This window comes from Mustelus asterias, chromosome 14, assembly GCF_964213995.1.
Source record: "Mustelus asterias chromosome 14, sMusAst1.hap1.1, whole genome shotgun sequence".
Classification (NCBI taxonomy): Eukaryota; Metazoa; Chordata; class Chondrichthyes; order Carcharhiniformes; family Triakidae; genus Mustelus; species Mustelus asterias.
Window position 1 is genome coordinate 19,167,466 of NC_135814.1, and position 15,548 is coordinate 19,183,013.

At 43.6% G+C, this 15,548-nt stretch overlaps 1 protein-coding gene across 1 annotated transcript in view; it reads right to left on the reverse strand.

Annotated features, from left to right (window-relative positions):
* parp14rs3 (poly(ADP-ribose) polymerase family member 14-related sequence 3) overlaps positions 1-15,548 on the reverse strand; it is a 61,605-nt gene that overhangs the window by 28,398 nt on the left and 17,659 nt on the right. The window contains exons 8-14 of the mRNA XM_078227969.1: positions 15,056-15,107; positions 13,370-13,504; positions 12,142-12,204; positions 9,546-9,722; positions 9,255-9,439; positions 4,118-4,157; positions 955-1,089 (exon numbers count right to left, since the gene is read on the reverse strand). Of these exons, the coding sequence (XP_078084095.1) occupies positions 955-1,089; positions 4,118-4,157; positions 9,255-9,439; positions 9,546-9,722; positions 12,142-12,204; positions 13,370-13,504; positions 15,056-15,107 (787 nt within the window). The remainder of the gene's footprint in view (positions 1-954; positions 1,090-4,117; positions 4,158-9,254; positions 9,440-9,545; positions 9,723-12,141; positions 12,205-13,369; positions 13,505-15,055; positions 15,108-15,548) is intronic.

Sequence of the window (15,548 nt, forward strand, 5' to 3'; positions counted from 1 at the left end):
GGAGTAGTGGATGAGGTGGAGGACTGTTGTAGGCTGCAAAAAGATATAGATAGGATGCAGAGCTGGGCTGAAAAATGGCAAATGGAGTTTAACCCTGACAAATGCGAGGTGATTCATTTTGGAAGGACAAATTTAAATGTGGATTACAGGGTCAAAGGTAGGGCTCTGAAGAATGTGGAGGAACAGAGAGATCTTGGGGTTCATATCCATAGATCTCTGAAGATTGCCACTCAAGTGGATAGAGCCGTGAAGAAGGCCTATAGTGTGTTGGCGTTCATTAACAGGGGGTGTGAGTTTAAGAGCCGTGGGGTTATGCTGCAACTGTACAGGACCTTGGTGAGACCACATTTGGAATATTGTGTGCAGTTCTGGTCACCTCACTACAAGAAGGATGTGGAGACACTGGAAAGAGTGCAAAGGAGATTTACCAGGATGCTGCCTGGTTTGGAGGGTAGGTCTTATGAGGAAAGGTTGAGGGAACTTGGGCTTTTCTCTTTGGAGCGGAGGAGGTTGAGAGGAGACTTGATAGAGGTTTATAAGATGATGAGGGGGATAGATAGAGTGAACGTTCAAAGACTATTTCCTCGGGTGAATGGAGTGGTAACTAGGGGGCATAACTATAGGGTTCATGGTGGGAGATATAGGAAGGATGTGCGAGGTGGGTTTTTTACTCAGAGAGTGGTTGGGGTGTGGAATGGACTGCCTGCAGGAATAATGGAGTCAGAAACTTTAGGAACATTTAAGAAGCTATTGGATAGGCACATGGAGTACTTCGGGATGATAGGGAGGAAATAGCTTGATCTGGGTTTCAGACAAAGCTCGGCACAACATCGTGGGCCGAAGGGCCTGTTCTGTGCTGTACTGTTCTATGTTCTATGTTATTCAAAAGTTCAAAGATTTTAACCATTGAAATTTGAAGGACTAAAGGATAAATACAAACATAAGGTAACTTACCGGAAGTAAGATCCAGTGTTGTATTTGTGGAATTCACTATTCCTTTCACGCTTTCCAAGGTTATGTCCCCTTGCCTCATCTCCACAAGAACTTTATGGATTCTTAGCTGTGTAGGTAATAACCCTCTCTTTTGAGCTGGAGAGGAACACAGAGATTTGCTCTCATTTGGCATCATAAATACTGTCAGTTCATATCAGGAAGTGCCAAGCATATTATCACCCTCAGTCCATCGAATGCTAAAATCTCTTTCAAAATAGTGCCATGCACTAGAACAGGGTGACTATTAGATTTCCCTGTTAAATCAAGAAACCAATTTGACTGATTATTCAAACCAAAATAGACAGAAATTTAGAGTTTAAAGATTACCAGCACTGTGTAACTGTTGGGGTGCAGAATTTGGGTTGACAATTATTGCCTCCTTTAGTTACTGACTAACGTGAATACAATTTATAGTATTGTGAAAAATGTAGGGTGGTCTGCGGTGTTCCTGTTCTATTGATTAGTGCATGTCCATTATTGAGGCAGGACATTCAGTAAAATTACCAGCATTACAGATTACGAGCACTGTGCTTTTATTGTACTCATGTACTTTAGTTACTTACTTAAGTGAATAGAATTTAACTCTTGTTAAAAATGTAGGCTGGAATTTTCCAACCTCACCCGCGGCTGGGATTCTCCGGTCCTGCTACAATGAATGGAGTTTTGGCTGAGCACCAGATTCTCCATTCTCACTGCAAGTGGTGGCAGGGCGAACAAGATTGGAGAATCCCGGATGTAGCGTGGACTGCAGTGTTTCTGTTTTATTGATTAGTGCATGACCATTGTTGAGGAAGGACATTCAGTAAAAGAAATATACATCGGAGATTTTCAGTGAGCATATTTTCAGTCCCTGTGCGGGACCTAGTCGAGAAGAAAAGGAAAGCATACAAAAGGTTCAGAGAGCTTGGCGAAGATAGGGATCTAGATGAGTATACAGCTTGTAGGAAGGGACTAAAGAAGGAAATTAGGAGAGCCAGAAGGGGTCACGAGAAGGCCTTGGCAGGTAGGATTAAGGAAAACCCTAAGGCGTTCTATAAATATGTGAAGAGTAAAAGGATGAGACGTGAAGGAATAGGGCCTATAAAAGGTGAAGGCGGGAAAGTCTATATGGAACCAGTAGAAATGGCAGAGGTGCTTAATGAGTATTTTGCCTTGGTTTTCACAGACGAGAAGGACCTGGGTGGATGTACCGGGCCTGTGGTGGACTGAAAAGATTGAGTATGTGGACTTTAACAAAGAGGTTGTGCTGGAATCTTTGAATGGCATCAAGATAGATAAGTCGCCGGGTCTGGATGGGATGTACTCCAGGTTACTGTGGGAGGCGAGGGAAGAGATTGCAGAACCTCTGGCGATGATCTTTGCGTCGTCGATGGAGACGGGCGAGGTACCGGAGGATTGGAGGATTGCGGATGTGGTTCCTATTTTCAAGAAGGGGAATAGGGATAGCCCAGGAAATTACCGACCGGTGAGTCTAACCTCAGTGGTTGGTAAGCTGATGGAGAAGGTCCTGAGGGACAAGACTTATGAGCATTTAGAGAGGTTTAGTATGTTCAAGGATACTCAGCATGGCTTTGTCAAAGGCAGATCGTGCCTTACGAGCCTGGTGGAGTTGTTCAAAAATGTGACTAAACACATTGACGAAGGGAAGGCGGTAGATGTGGTTTATGTGGATTTTAGCAAGGCGTTCGATGAGGTCCCCCAGGCAAGGCTTCTCGAAAAAGTGAGAGGGCATTGGATCCAAGGGGCTGCTGCCCTGTGGATCCAGAACTGGCTTGCCCAAAGGAGGCAGAGAGTGGGTATAGATGGGTCTTTTTCTAAATGGAGGTCGGTCACCAGTGGTGTGCCCCAGGGATCTGTTCTGGGACCCTTGCTGTTTGTCATTTTCATAAATGACCTGGATGAGGAAGTGGAGGGATGGGATGGGTTGGTAAGTTTGCCGACGACACAAAGGTTGGTGGGGTTGTGGATAGTCTGGAGGGATGTCAGAAGTTACAGAGGGACATAGATAGGATGCAAGACTGGGCGGAGAAGTGGCAGATGGACTTCAACCCAGATAAATGCATAGTGGTCCATTTTGGCAGGTCAAATGGGATGAAGGAGTACAATATGAAGGGAAAGACTCTTAGTACTGTAGAGGATCAGAAGGACCTCAGGGTCCGGGTCCATAAGACTCTAAAATCGGCCCCGCAGGTGGAGGAGGTGGTTAAGAAGGCGTATGGTGTGCTGGCCTTTATCAATCGAGGGATTGAGTTTAGGAGTCCGGGGATAATGATGCAGCTATATAAGACCCTCGTCAGACCCCACTTGGAGTATTGTGCTCAGTTCTGGTCTCATCATTACAGGAAGGATGTGGAAAAGATTGAAAGGGTGCAGAAGAGATTTACAAGGATGTTGCCTGGATTGAGTGGCATGCCTTATGAGGATAGGCTGAGGGAGCTCGGTCTTTTCTCCTTGGAGAGACGAAGGATGAGAGGAGACCTAATAGAGGTATATAAGATGTTGAGAGGCATAGATCGGGTGGACTCTCAGAGGCTTTTTCCCAGGGTGGAAATGGCTGCTACGAGAGGACACGGGTTTAAGGTGCTGGGGGGTAGGTACAGGGAAATGTTAGGGGGAAGTTTTTCACACAGAGGGTGGTGGGCGAGTGGAATCGGCTGCCGTCAGTGGTGGTGGAGGCAAACTCAATAGGGTCTTTTAAGAGACTCCTGGATGAGTACATGGGACGTAATAGGATGGAGGTTGTAGATAGGCCTAGAAGGTAGGGATATGTTCGGCACAACTTGTGGGGCCGAAGGGCCTGTTTTGTGCTGTAGTTTTTCTATGTTTCTATGTTTCTTCTATGTACATGTTTAAACAAATACAATTCATGAAATGTCTTTTTATTCTTTCATGGGTCATGGGCATCATTGACTGTCCCTAATTGCCCTTGAGAAGATGATAATAAGCCACCTTCTTCAATCGCTGCAGTCCATGTGGTACAGGTACACCAACAGTGCGGTTAGGAAAATACAAAGTTAAATATGAAGTTTATGTTTGATCGCTTTACAAAATTACCTCAGGGTCCAGGTACAGGTGAGTTGTGAGAATAAAGCATTTTACAGGAATGAATGGAAGTGACCATTACCTGTTCGAGTGTAACTCTGTTGTGCCGTCTGTGCCGCTCCCTAAAATGTTCAAATTTGAAGAGAAGAAAGAGCTAATTTAATTTAATTTCTTGGATGAATTAATAAAATAGAAATCTTTAAGTCATCCTGCTCTACTATATTGAGTGAATTCAGTATTTCAATAACCATGCTTTGAGACGTCAATAATTCCAAAACGTAACGGTTTCAGAGTGACTGAAATCTGTTTGGGATCAACAAACAATTTCTTGAGATAAAAATTTCTTTACCTCACTGTGACAAATGTTCATTTTATCAAACTTTTGAATTATTTCACTTCAGTATGAAATCAAAAACATTACACACTAAATTAGAATTGGTGCTTTCCATTGTCCAAATATTCTTTGCATGATCTTGCTCTTTAAGCAATCAGCACCATACATGGTACCTTAAATAAAATTTGTATTCCTGGTAAGTAGGTTAGAAATTATTTGGCTTGGCATGCTATTGGTTATATTCTGAGAATATTTATCACTCCACTCATGATTCAGACTATCTGCCAGATTGGCCTAATGCTTAATTCATGTTTTAGGCAGTGGCGTTTGATGATAACTGAAATGAAGAATGCCAGGGTGCATAACATCTGCAGCACTTCTGGGAGACAGCTGTGCACTGACGTAACACTTATGGTGTAAATGCAACTTTAGTGCTGAGTAAAGACCTAAGCTGGCAAAAGGGAAATCTCCTGAAGATAGAAGTGTCACTTTACACGATTTCAGAGTCAGGGTGGGCCTTTGCATATTTAGCACAGAAATCTGCACTACACACAGTTACAGTTTCAAGAGCAAGTGTCAAGGGAAGGAAAAGGGAAAAGAGAGGGGAGATACATGGTTCCAGCTCTCCAAACTCCATATTTATCCAGGGAGGCACAGTGGTTAGCATTGCTGCCTCACAGCACCAGAGACCCGGGTTCGATTCCCAGCTTGGGTCACTGTCTGTGCAGAGTCTGCACGTTCTCCCCATGTCTACGTGGATTTCCTCCGGGTGCTCTGGTTTCTTGCCACAGTCCAAAGATGTGCGGGTTCGGTGGATTGGCCATGCAAAACTGCCCCTTAGTGTCAGGGGGACTAGCTAGTGTAAATACATGGGGTTATGGGGATAGGGCCTGGGTGGGATTGTGGTCGGTGCAGACTCGATGGGCTGAATGGCCTCCTTCTGCACTGCAGGATTCTTTGATTCTAGGAAATTGTGGGCACTTTTCCTGAGGAACAAGGTCTGCTCGAGCCTGCAGAATAGCTTATAGGCCCCATAACAATGTTGGAAAGAAGATACATCAATATAGAAAAGCAAGGAAGAAGCGTAATGCAGTAATATTGGAGGATTTCCACCTTCATATTGACTGGGCAAATCGATTATCGACAGTAGCTTTGGGACCAAGATCATAGGATGCTTTGAGATAGTTTCTATAACAATATGTTGTGAACCATCCAGGGAACAGGCTATTTTAGATCTAGAATTGTGTAATGAGATAGGGTTAATTAATAATCTTCGAGCAAAGAATCCACTGGGGAACTTTTGATAACATGATAAGTGGTTAAGTCTGAAAGTAGGGCCAGGATTTTCCAGCCCTGTCTTGGCAGGATCTGCGACAGGAGATTCAGCACCCGAACCAGAAATCCAATGGCTGGACTGGGCAATCTGGATGGGGCTTGAAAATCCCGCCCTGATTTGTGAGGAACGGGTTTGATGAGGTAGATGTAATGATATGGCAGTGAAGAAATATAGCAACAAATCATTCAAAATTCTTAATGCATATCTATTTCCCTGAAGAATAAAAAAACAACTGAGAAAGTTGCAAAGCTGCAGCTAGCTACAGAAATTAAATATAGATTCAGAGAAGCACATAAAGTTGCCAAAAAGAGAAGAGAGATTGAGTGGGATTTAAAAATCAGCAAAGATGCCCAAGAAATTTATAAAGATTTTGAGATTAAACTGGCAAGAAATATAAAAGCAGATAATAAAAGCTTTTACAAGTAAATGACAAAGAAGAAGACACGAGTCCCTTCAAAGGAGAGACAGAAGAAATTACAATGGGGGAAAAGAAATGGAAGAGATATTAAACAAGTATTGTGTACATGAGAAGACACATACTGCAAACATGGAGCAAAGGGTCTAATGAAAATGAGGAACTTAAAGTAATTAATATTATTAAAGAAAAATTATTAGAGAAAATTAGTGAGATGAAAAGGTGACAAATGTACCAGATCTGATGGGGGCTTCTTATAAAAGAGGTGGCTGCGGAGATAATGAAGGTATAGGTTTTGATATTCCAGTATTTCCTAGATTCTGTGGATTGGAAGATAGCAAATGTAAACCAAGTGTTCAAGAAAGGAAGGGAAAATACAATGGCCAGAACTCTACCACCTCACCCACCACAGAATTGGAGCGGGCGAGGGTCCGACAACGGAAATCTCCGTTGATCTCAGGCGGGAATTTCCGGTCTTGCCTGAGTGAAGCCGTAAAATCCCGCCCAATTAGTCCAACATCAATAGTAGGGAAATTGTGGGAATGTACTGTTAAGCACATGGTAACAGGGCACTTGGAGAAGCACAATATGAGAAAGCAGACTCAACAGGACTCATGAAAGGGAAATCATGTCTGGAATTTCTATTAGAATTTTTTGAGGGTGCAGTTAGCAGAGTGGATAAGGAGCATCTAGTGGATATTGTACAGCTGGATTTTCACAAAGCATTCAATAAAATGCCACACTGGAGGTTGTCTCACAATATTAGTGCTCGTGGGTTTTGGGATAACATGTTAGCATTGTTTCAGGATTGGTTAATGGACAGAAAATAAACAGCACAAATAAATGAATAATTTTCCAGATGGTAGGATGATCTTATTGACTGGTGTAGTGAATTCGCTGGACAATATACTCTGCTCCTGCTCCTATTTCGTATGTCCTTAGATATGTTAGTGAGATGGGATGGGCTATGTCAGCCTAATTTCTTCTCTCAACTCCAAAGGAATGCTCAAATAGACTGTGCCTAGCAACCTGAGGAGTAAAGGGCAAGAAGAATGAGCCTGGCAGAGGGTAAATACTCCTGATCTATGCTACTGGACATCTCCAGAGGCCTTTGTCTGTGTTTCTAGCAGGTGGTTATTTGAGTTTTTGCTGCAGTAAGGATTTCTGCCCCTTGTTTCCAGGTGCAGGGCACTATCAAGATTTGGGGCTGCTTTGAATCTTATTTACCTGAATTCAGAAATCTAGGTTGGTTCAAGTCACATCAACTTGAGTGCACTTTAGTGCACTGAATAGTGCTCGAATGTAAGAGGGAAAAGCAATCCTTCTCATGATTTAGGTAGGATTTTTGTCTTAAACCCAGTCATACTGGAATACACAATTCCTCAAAGAGGTGTAACCCCATCTGAATTACAGTGTCTCGTTACAAACATTGCATTTTAAGAAGAATATGTTAGTTTTTGAAGAAGTGCAGCACAGATTTACCAGAATGTTACATTCTGCTCTGGCTCCTGCTCTGACCAAGACCACAAGAAACTACAAAGGGTTGTGAATGTAGCCCAGTCCATCACGCAAACCAGCCTCCCACCCATTGACTCCATCTACACTTCCTGCTGCCTCAGAAAAGCAGCCAGCATAATCAAGGACCCCAATGCACCCCGGACATACTCTCTTCCACCTTCTTCCGTGGGGAAAAAGATATAAAGGTCTAAGAACACGTACCAACTGACTCAAGAACAGTTTCTTCCCTGCTGACATTAGACTTTTGAGTGGACCTAACATACATTAAGCTGATCTTTCTCTACATCTTAGCTATGACTGCACCACCATATTCTGCATCTTCTCTGGAGTCACAGGTGGACAGAGTGGTGAAGAAGGCATTCAGCATGCTTGGTTTCATTGGTCAGAACATTGAATATAGGAGTAGGGATGCCTTGTTGAAGTTGCACAAGACATTGGTAAGGCCACACTTGCAATACTGTGTACAGTTCTGGTCACCCTATTATAGAAAGGATATTATTAAACTAGAAAGAGTGCAGAAAAGACCTACTAGGATGCTACCGGGACTTGATGGTTTGAGTTATAAGGAGAGGCTGGATAGACTGGGACTTTTTTCTCTGGAGCGTAGGGGGCTTAGGGGTGATCTTATTGAGGTCTATAAAATAATGAGCGGCATAGATCAGCTAGATAATCAATATCTTTTCCCAAAGGTAGGGGAGTCTAAAACTAGAGGGCATTGGTTTAAGGTGAGAGGGGAGAGATACAAGAGGGTCCAGAGGGGCAGTTTTTTCACACAGAGGGTGAGTGTCTGGAACAAGCTGCCAGAGGTAGTAGTAGAGGCGGGTACAATCTTTTCTTTTAAAAAGCATTTAGACAGTTACATGGGTACGATGGGTATAGAGGGATATGGGCCAAATGCAGGCAATTGGGACTAACTTAGGGGTTAAAAAAGGGTGGCAGGCCGAAGGGCCTGTTTCCATGCTGTAAACCTCTATGACTCTATGACTCTCTTTTCCTTCTCCCCTATGTTCTCTACAAATGGTATGCTTTCTCTGTATACTGTGCAAAATATAATACCTTTCACCGTATCCCAATACATGTGATAATAAAAAATCAAATCAAATCAAAAAAGATAAACGGCTAAGGAGCAATTTGACTGAAACGTTTAGGATAGTAAAAGGAATTGACAGGATAGAGAGTAAAAAAACTCTCTGCTGGTCTGAGAGTTTAGAACAAAAGGACATGAAATTTCTATCAGAACCAGGCAATTCAAGAGAAATGTTAGGAAAGATGTCTTCATGTAAATGATTGTAGAAATGCAGAACTCTCTCCCACATCAAGTATCAGATGTGAGCTCAGTTAGTAATTTTGAACCCGAGGTCAACAGATCTTTGCTAGCAAAGGGTGTTAAGGCAGATAGAGTCAAGACGGGTGGATGGAGTTAGACTACAGGTGAGCCAAGATCTCACCCATATGGGACAGGCTCATGAGACTGAATGGGTTACTCCTGTTTCTATGTTCCTGAAATAACCATATCGCAGAGCTGAAATGTTAGGTTATTAGTTTCTACATTGTAATATGTTCTACTAAAACAGAGAGCTAGTGAAAATGAAATCCCTCCAGGATGCAAAGATTACCATTGTGCTAGCACTGGAATTCAACTTCTTTGCATTAAAAGCATCAGCAAAACTGTCATAAACAAATGTCTCAAATGCAACAATGGAAATGGTTTTCATGTTGGACGATGTGATAGCCGAGAAATAATTCTCCATTCCGCTGAAGACTGCATTGATGGCAGTTGTGCAACTGATTCCACCTTTACCTGAATAAAATCCAAAAACACACAGGTAAATCTCGGAAAAATCAAAGCAAGGTAAAAACAAATCCGAGAATAAATTGACCGAGCGCTCATTTGGGGGAGAGGTTACCTGTCCCAATGGCTGGGATTGCAACAGTAGTGATATTTCGCTTTTCACATTCCTCAAGGACCTTGTATACTGATGCTGTGATACCAACTCCTGTTTTGGGTCCAACCATGTGCACTATATATTTATACTGAAGCTGACCACCACTGGTGACCACGACACCATCAGTTGGCTGTTGACCTAGGAAAGAAATTCATCCTCATTAACCTGTAACTGCAGCATTGCCGAGAATACACTTATTATTTGTTCACATCCCAAAGTAGCAGATACAACACATTGGGTGGGATTTTCCAGCCACAGGTGCCCCAAGACCAGGAATTCCTGCCCAAGCTCAACCAGACCTTGTCAAATGTCTTACTGAAATCCATGTAGACATTATCCATTGCACCATCCTTATCAATCCTCCTTGCTGTTTCCTCAAAAGATTTGCTTAAGTTATTAAGGTCTCATCTTCCCCTAATAAAACCATGCTGACTACCCCTGATCAGCTCGTGCCTTTCTAAGTGACAGTTTATCCTGTCTCTCAGAATTGTGTCCAATAATTTGCCCACCACCAAAGTCAGACTGACCGGCCTTTAGGTTTCTGGCCTATCTCTCGCACTCTTTATAAATAATGGTACAACGTTCACAGACCTCCAATCCTCTGGTACTTCACCTGTATCCAGTGAGGATTTGAAAATTATCCCCAGAGCATTCCTTATTTCCTCCTTGGCTTCCTTTCACAGCATGGGCTATAATCCATCTGACCCTGGTGATGTATCCATCTTTAAGGATGTCAGTTCCTCCAGTACTTCCTCTCCCACCATGCTTTATTGTATCTAATACTTCTCACTCTTCCTCTTTAACTGGAGTGTCTGAATTATCCCTCTCCTCGGTGAAGACAGAGACAAAGTACTCATTGAGAACACTGCTGACATCTTCTGCATCAACTTATAAGTTACCATGTACATCTCTTGATAGACACCATCTTTTCCTTAGTTATTCTCTTGCTCTTAATGTGCCGGTAAAATATCTTAGGATTTTCTTTGATTTTACTTGCCAGTATTTTTTCACATTCTTTGTTTTCCTAATTCCTTTTTCATTCACCCTGTACCTTCTATACTCCTCTAGGCTTTCTACAGTATAAAATCTTTTGTGACTGTCACAAGCTTCCTGTATCTGCTTTATCTTGGCCTGTATGCTTCTGGATAGCCCCCGGGGGCTGTAGTTTTGGTAGGACCACTTCTTTTCTTTGTGGGGACACATCTACACTGTGCCCGTAGAATCCCGCCTTTCAATAACAAGATTTGCCTGGAATGGATTTTTTTCGTTAGCTCTGACAATAGCTGCCACCAGCGAGTTATTTTTAAGTTTGCTGTTACTTAACTTTTAGGACAGGCAGAATCTGATATAAATGTTCTGCAGCATTCCATCTGCCACACTACATAACTGAGTGATAACCAAGACATTAGCCTCGAAATCACAGTGGACATTCCGCCCTCAGTGGTTATGCCATAATGTCATTAATCTTGTCCCATAGCCAGGGGCATTTGAATAATTGAAGTGGGCATTCGTGTTTGCAGTGGTGTTCCAGGGACATTTGCCCTCGTGGATTCAGCATAATCTCAGAACTGTCCCTCCGCAGCTAGGGAACCGAGGCAAATACAAAGATACTAAATTTTCAAGTAAATGCTCTCCGGTGATGTGACGGCTCTTGGCCCGAGGGCACTCATTGTCATTAACTCTGGCCTATCCAAACTCATGATGTGGAGATGCCGGCATTGGACTGGGGTAAGCACAGTAAGAAGTCTCACAACACCAGGTTAAAGTCCAACAGGTTTATTTGGTAGCAAATACCAGAAGCTTTCGGAGCACTGCTCCTTCGTCAGATGGAGTGGATATCTGCTCTCAAACAGTGCACAGACACAGAAATCAAGTTACAGAATACTAATTAGAATTTTGAATTCTAATTAGTATTCTGTAACTTGATTTCTGTGTCTGTGCACTGTTTGAGAGCAGATATCCACTCCATCTGACGAAGGAGCAGTGCTCTGAAAGCTTATGGTATTTGCTACCAAATAAACCTGTTGGACTTTAACCTGGTGTTATGAGACTTCTTACTGTGCTATCCAAACTCAGAAGACCTGGGTACCACTTGGTTAATCTGAGAGGGAGAATAGCCCAGGATGACAACCCATTTCTCAGGCAGTATCCCAAACTGCTGCCAGGATGTTGGGATAGAAATAGCCTCCCAACTTTTCCCCTCCCATCTGTTCAGTGCCATTCTGCTGAATAAGCTTCAGTGTTAATCACTTTCACTTTGACAGTAACTAACATAAGGTTTTGATATTTGTCCAGTAATATAGATCCAACTGATTGGTACGTGCTTCACCACTTCTCTCATTTCCTTCAAAGGTTTCTGATGAACTGATCTTTTCAACTTCAAGCTGTCCCTTTAATCGCTCTCGCCCCTTTTCGGTGTCTCCCCCCCACACACCCCCACCCCCCCAACCCCGCCCCAGATGGTTATGTACCGTGAGACTTGCTGTTAGACAATTCTAGTTACTTTTTCAAACATACTTTCTGGAAAAACACAACTCTGACTGAGAGTTACCAGTACCTAGGGCCTTGCACTCATCCTTCACAGAACTGCCAGCAGCTTTTAGTATGGCACCAGAGACACCTACAGGTAAAATAAAACAAAAAAAATCAGATATGCAGGGAGAAAAACAAGACCTTTGTTGTATGCTGAGACAGATTCATAAATCATACACTGATTCTTTTTGTGAAATTTGGGTCAATGTTAGCATTGGGATGTAAAACGGTCAGTGGTGAATTAACAGTCTATCACTGATTAACTTTCCATGGGGGCTTGTGATGAGGTGGTTAAGCTGAGGCTTGAATGTTATTTGTGGATCTCAGATGAACATCACTGCTTCTGCTGCCTCACAAGTGAAGCCAGCAAAGAGTCGCACAATTTAGCTTCATGGGGGTTCTTCTGGCCCCAAATGTAACCTCATCCTCATGTGACAGTCTCACACACAAAAGCTTCCTCTTTTAAGGGTGGTAAGGTGGCACAATGGTTAGCACTGCTGCCTCACAGCGCCAGGGACCTGGGTACGAATCCCAGCTTGGGTCAGTGTCTGTGTGGAGCTTGCATGTTCTCCCCATGTCTGCGTGGGTTTCTTCCAGGTGCTCCGGTTTCCACCAACAGTCCAAAGATGCGCAGGTTAGGTTGGCTGGTTTTGCTAAATTTCCCCTTACTGTCAGGGGGACTAGCAGGGTAAATATGTGGGGTTATGGGGATAGGGCCTGGGTGGGATTGTTATCGATGCAGGCTCAATGTGCCAAATGGCCTCATTCTGCACTGTTGGGGTTCTATGATTCTATTTCAGATCACTGGTTAAAATAACACAGAATGCCAGGTGGGCACTGTCAGGTGGACACTTCGAGATGGGCACTGGCCAGCCATGTCCTTGACCACCAGGGGGTTTCAATGGTTTCTAAGCCCCGACCCTTCGGCATGGCCATTGCGCTTGGTTTCTGCCAGTGGAGACCAGTAGTGATTTTGGCCGGTCACCTTGCCCGAAGTCGGAAGATCCTGGGAGCTGGAAGAATCTGGCGTCGAACGAGCTATGCATATTTAAATACTACTTTAAATATGCTAATTGGCCTCGTGCCCTTTCTGGACATGATCCGGTTCACGCCAATAGCAAGGGACCGGGACGATTGCAAACTGTTTAGCGCTGGGCATGAAACCGATTTTTAGACCCACACGCTACTCTCAGCACAATCTGTGACAGGCGCGATGACATTGGAAAATCACCCCCATTCTCTCTTAAACTTACCAGAAGTCAAGTCCAACGTGATGTTGGTAGAATTTACTATGGCATCTGTGATTTCTTGGGTGATATCACCTTTCTTTAGTTTAATTGTTACATCACCTATTAGTATCGTTGGGTCTGTTGGTGCTGATTTCAACACTGCAGAGAGATCAAAGTTACTCTGAATCAAAATAATATATGGTTCATGTTATATGGTTAAACTTTGGATATGAAATCTAAATGACAGTCAATTATATTTTATCCAGGATATACATCATTTAAAAAAAAAATTAACATGTCTCATAGGTGCCGCCCTCATCCAGGGCTGGATTTTATGCGCCCCCACTGGCTGTGTTTTCAACTTGGGCGGGAGACATGTAAAATAGGGCATGTGTCAACTATACCACCTTCCTGTCCACCCCTGAGATCACTTTCATAACGCAGTATTTAAATAAAATAAGGGTCAATTGTGCTTGTGAACATGCTATTCTTTTTAAAAATTTGTTTCACGGGATGTGGGCATCGCTGGCATGGGCAGCATTTATTGTCCATCTCTAGTTGCCCATCAGAAGTTGGTGGTGAGCTGCCTTCTTGAACCTCTGCAGTCCCTGAGGTGTAGGTACAGGAGGAAGTTACAGGATCTTGACCCAGTGTCAGTAAAGGAATGGCGATATGTTTCCAAGTCACACTCTCATGGCAACGCAATATATTTTAGCCAAGTAAGGGAAGAGTAAAAAGGAATAAAAGACAGTTTTTCATTCTCTGCACCGAATGTTGGCTGAGGTGAGGAAATCGACATGGAGCCCACAGGCTGTACAGCCGCTTTTTCTGTCCAGATTATCGAGCACTCTGATGCAGAACAAAAGTGAAGGTGTGGCTCCACTGTCATGCTGGCAAGGCGAGGCTGGAAAAAGCCAGCAGGGAATTCCGAGATCGGGCAATCTCCGATAGAAAAAACAGGAACCCCCACCCTGCCACATGCACATGGAAACCACCCCCCTCTCCCCATGCACATAGGAAACCCCCCACAAAACTCACAAGGGGAACCCTTCCCCACCCGCCCCCAACCGATAAGGAGAACCGTCACCAATGGAGTGCCAGGGGCACTCATTTGACAAAGGGTCGTCTGGACTCGAAACGTCAGCTCTTTTCTCTCCTTTACAGATGCTGCCAGACCTGCTGAGATTTTCCAGCATTTTCTCTTTTGGTTTCAGATTCCAGCACCTGCAGTAATTTGCTTTTATCCTGAGAATTATGTCAGCAGACCCATGCTTTTTAGAAACTACAGTTGTGCCCTGGGCGGCACGGTAGCACAGTGGTTAGCACTGCTGCTTCACAGCTCCAGGGACCTGGGTTCGATTCCCGGCTTGGGTCACTGTCTGTGTGGAGTTTGCACATTCGCCTCGTGTCTGCGTGGGTTTCCTCCGGGTGCTCCGGTTTCCTCCCACAGTCCAAAGATGTGCGAGTTAGGTTGATTGGCCCTGCTAAAAATTGCCCTTAGTGTCCTGAGATGCGTAGGTTAGAGGGATTAGTGGGTAAATCTGTAGGGATATGGTGGTAGGGCCGAGGTGGGATTGTGGTCAGTGCAGACTCAATGGGCCGAATGGCCTCTTTCTGTACTGTAGGGTTTCTATTCTATGATTTCTGTGCATTTTGTTTAATTTGTTAATTCTAACATCCCATTTTAAAATTGTACTCGTATTCTCTTACCTCGAGGCAAAGGTATTGGTGACCTGGAAGGTTGTTTCAGATGTCTAATAACCTGAGCAGCAAAAAAGAAATTGTTCAGGAGCAGACAGGTTTGAATATTTTACGAACAATGCTTTATTCCTGCAGCTTGTTGAATAGGTGCAGCCCCCAGCATCAAAGATGCCAGTCTTCGGCCAATTTGATTAATTCCACTGTCATGATAATGTGTTGTGTGGATAATTACTCTTTAATTTTATTGGCTGAGCTTCTTGAAGAGGACTTTTTCTAAGCAAAGACACTGGCCAGAATTTTCCAACCATTCACGCCAGTAGGATTTTCCCATCCCGTTGGCTTGTTGCCAAAATCTCCGTCTTCATTGCAACGGGAGCGTGGCGTAAACGAGCAGTAAGATCGCGCCCATTGACTTTAAAATGGCGGCAGAAGTCACCTGACCTACAAACTGACCAAGTTTGGAAGCTCCTGAACATGGAGTTGCCAGAACACATGGCTCATA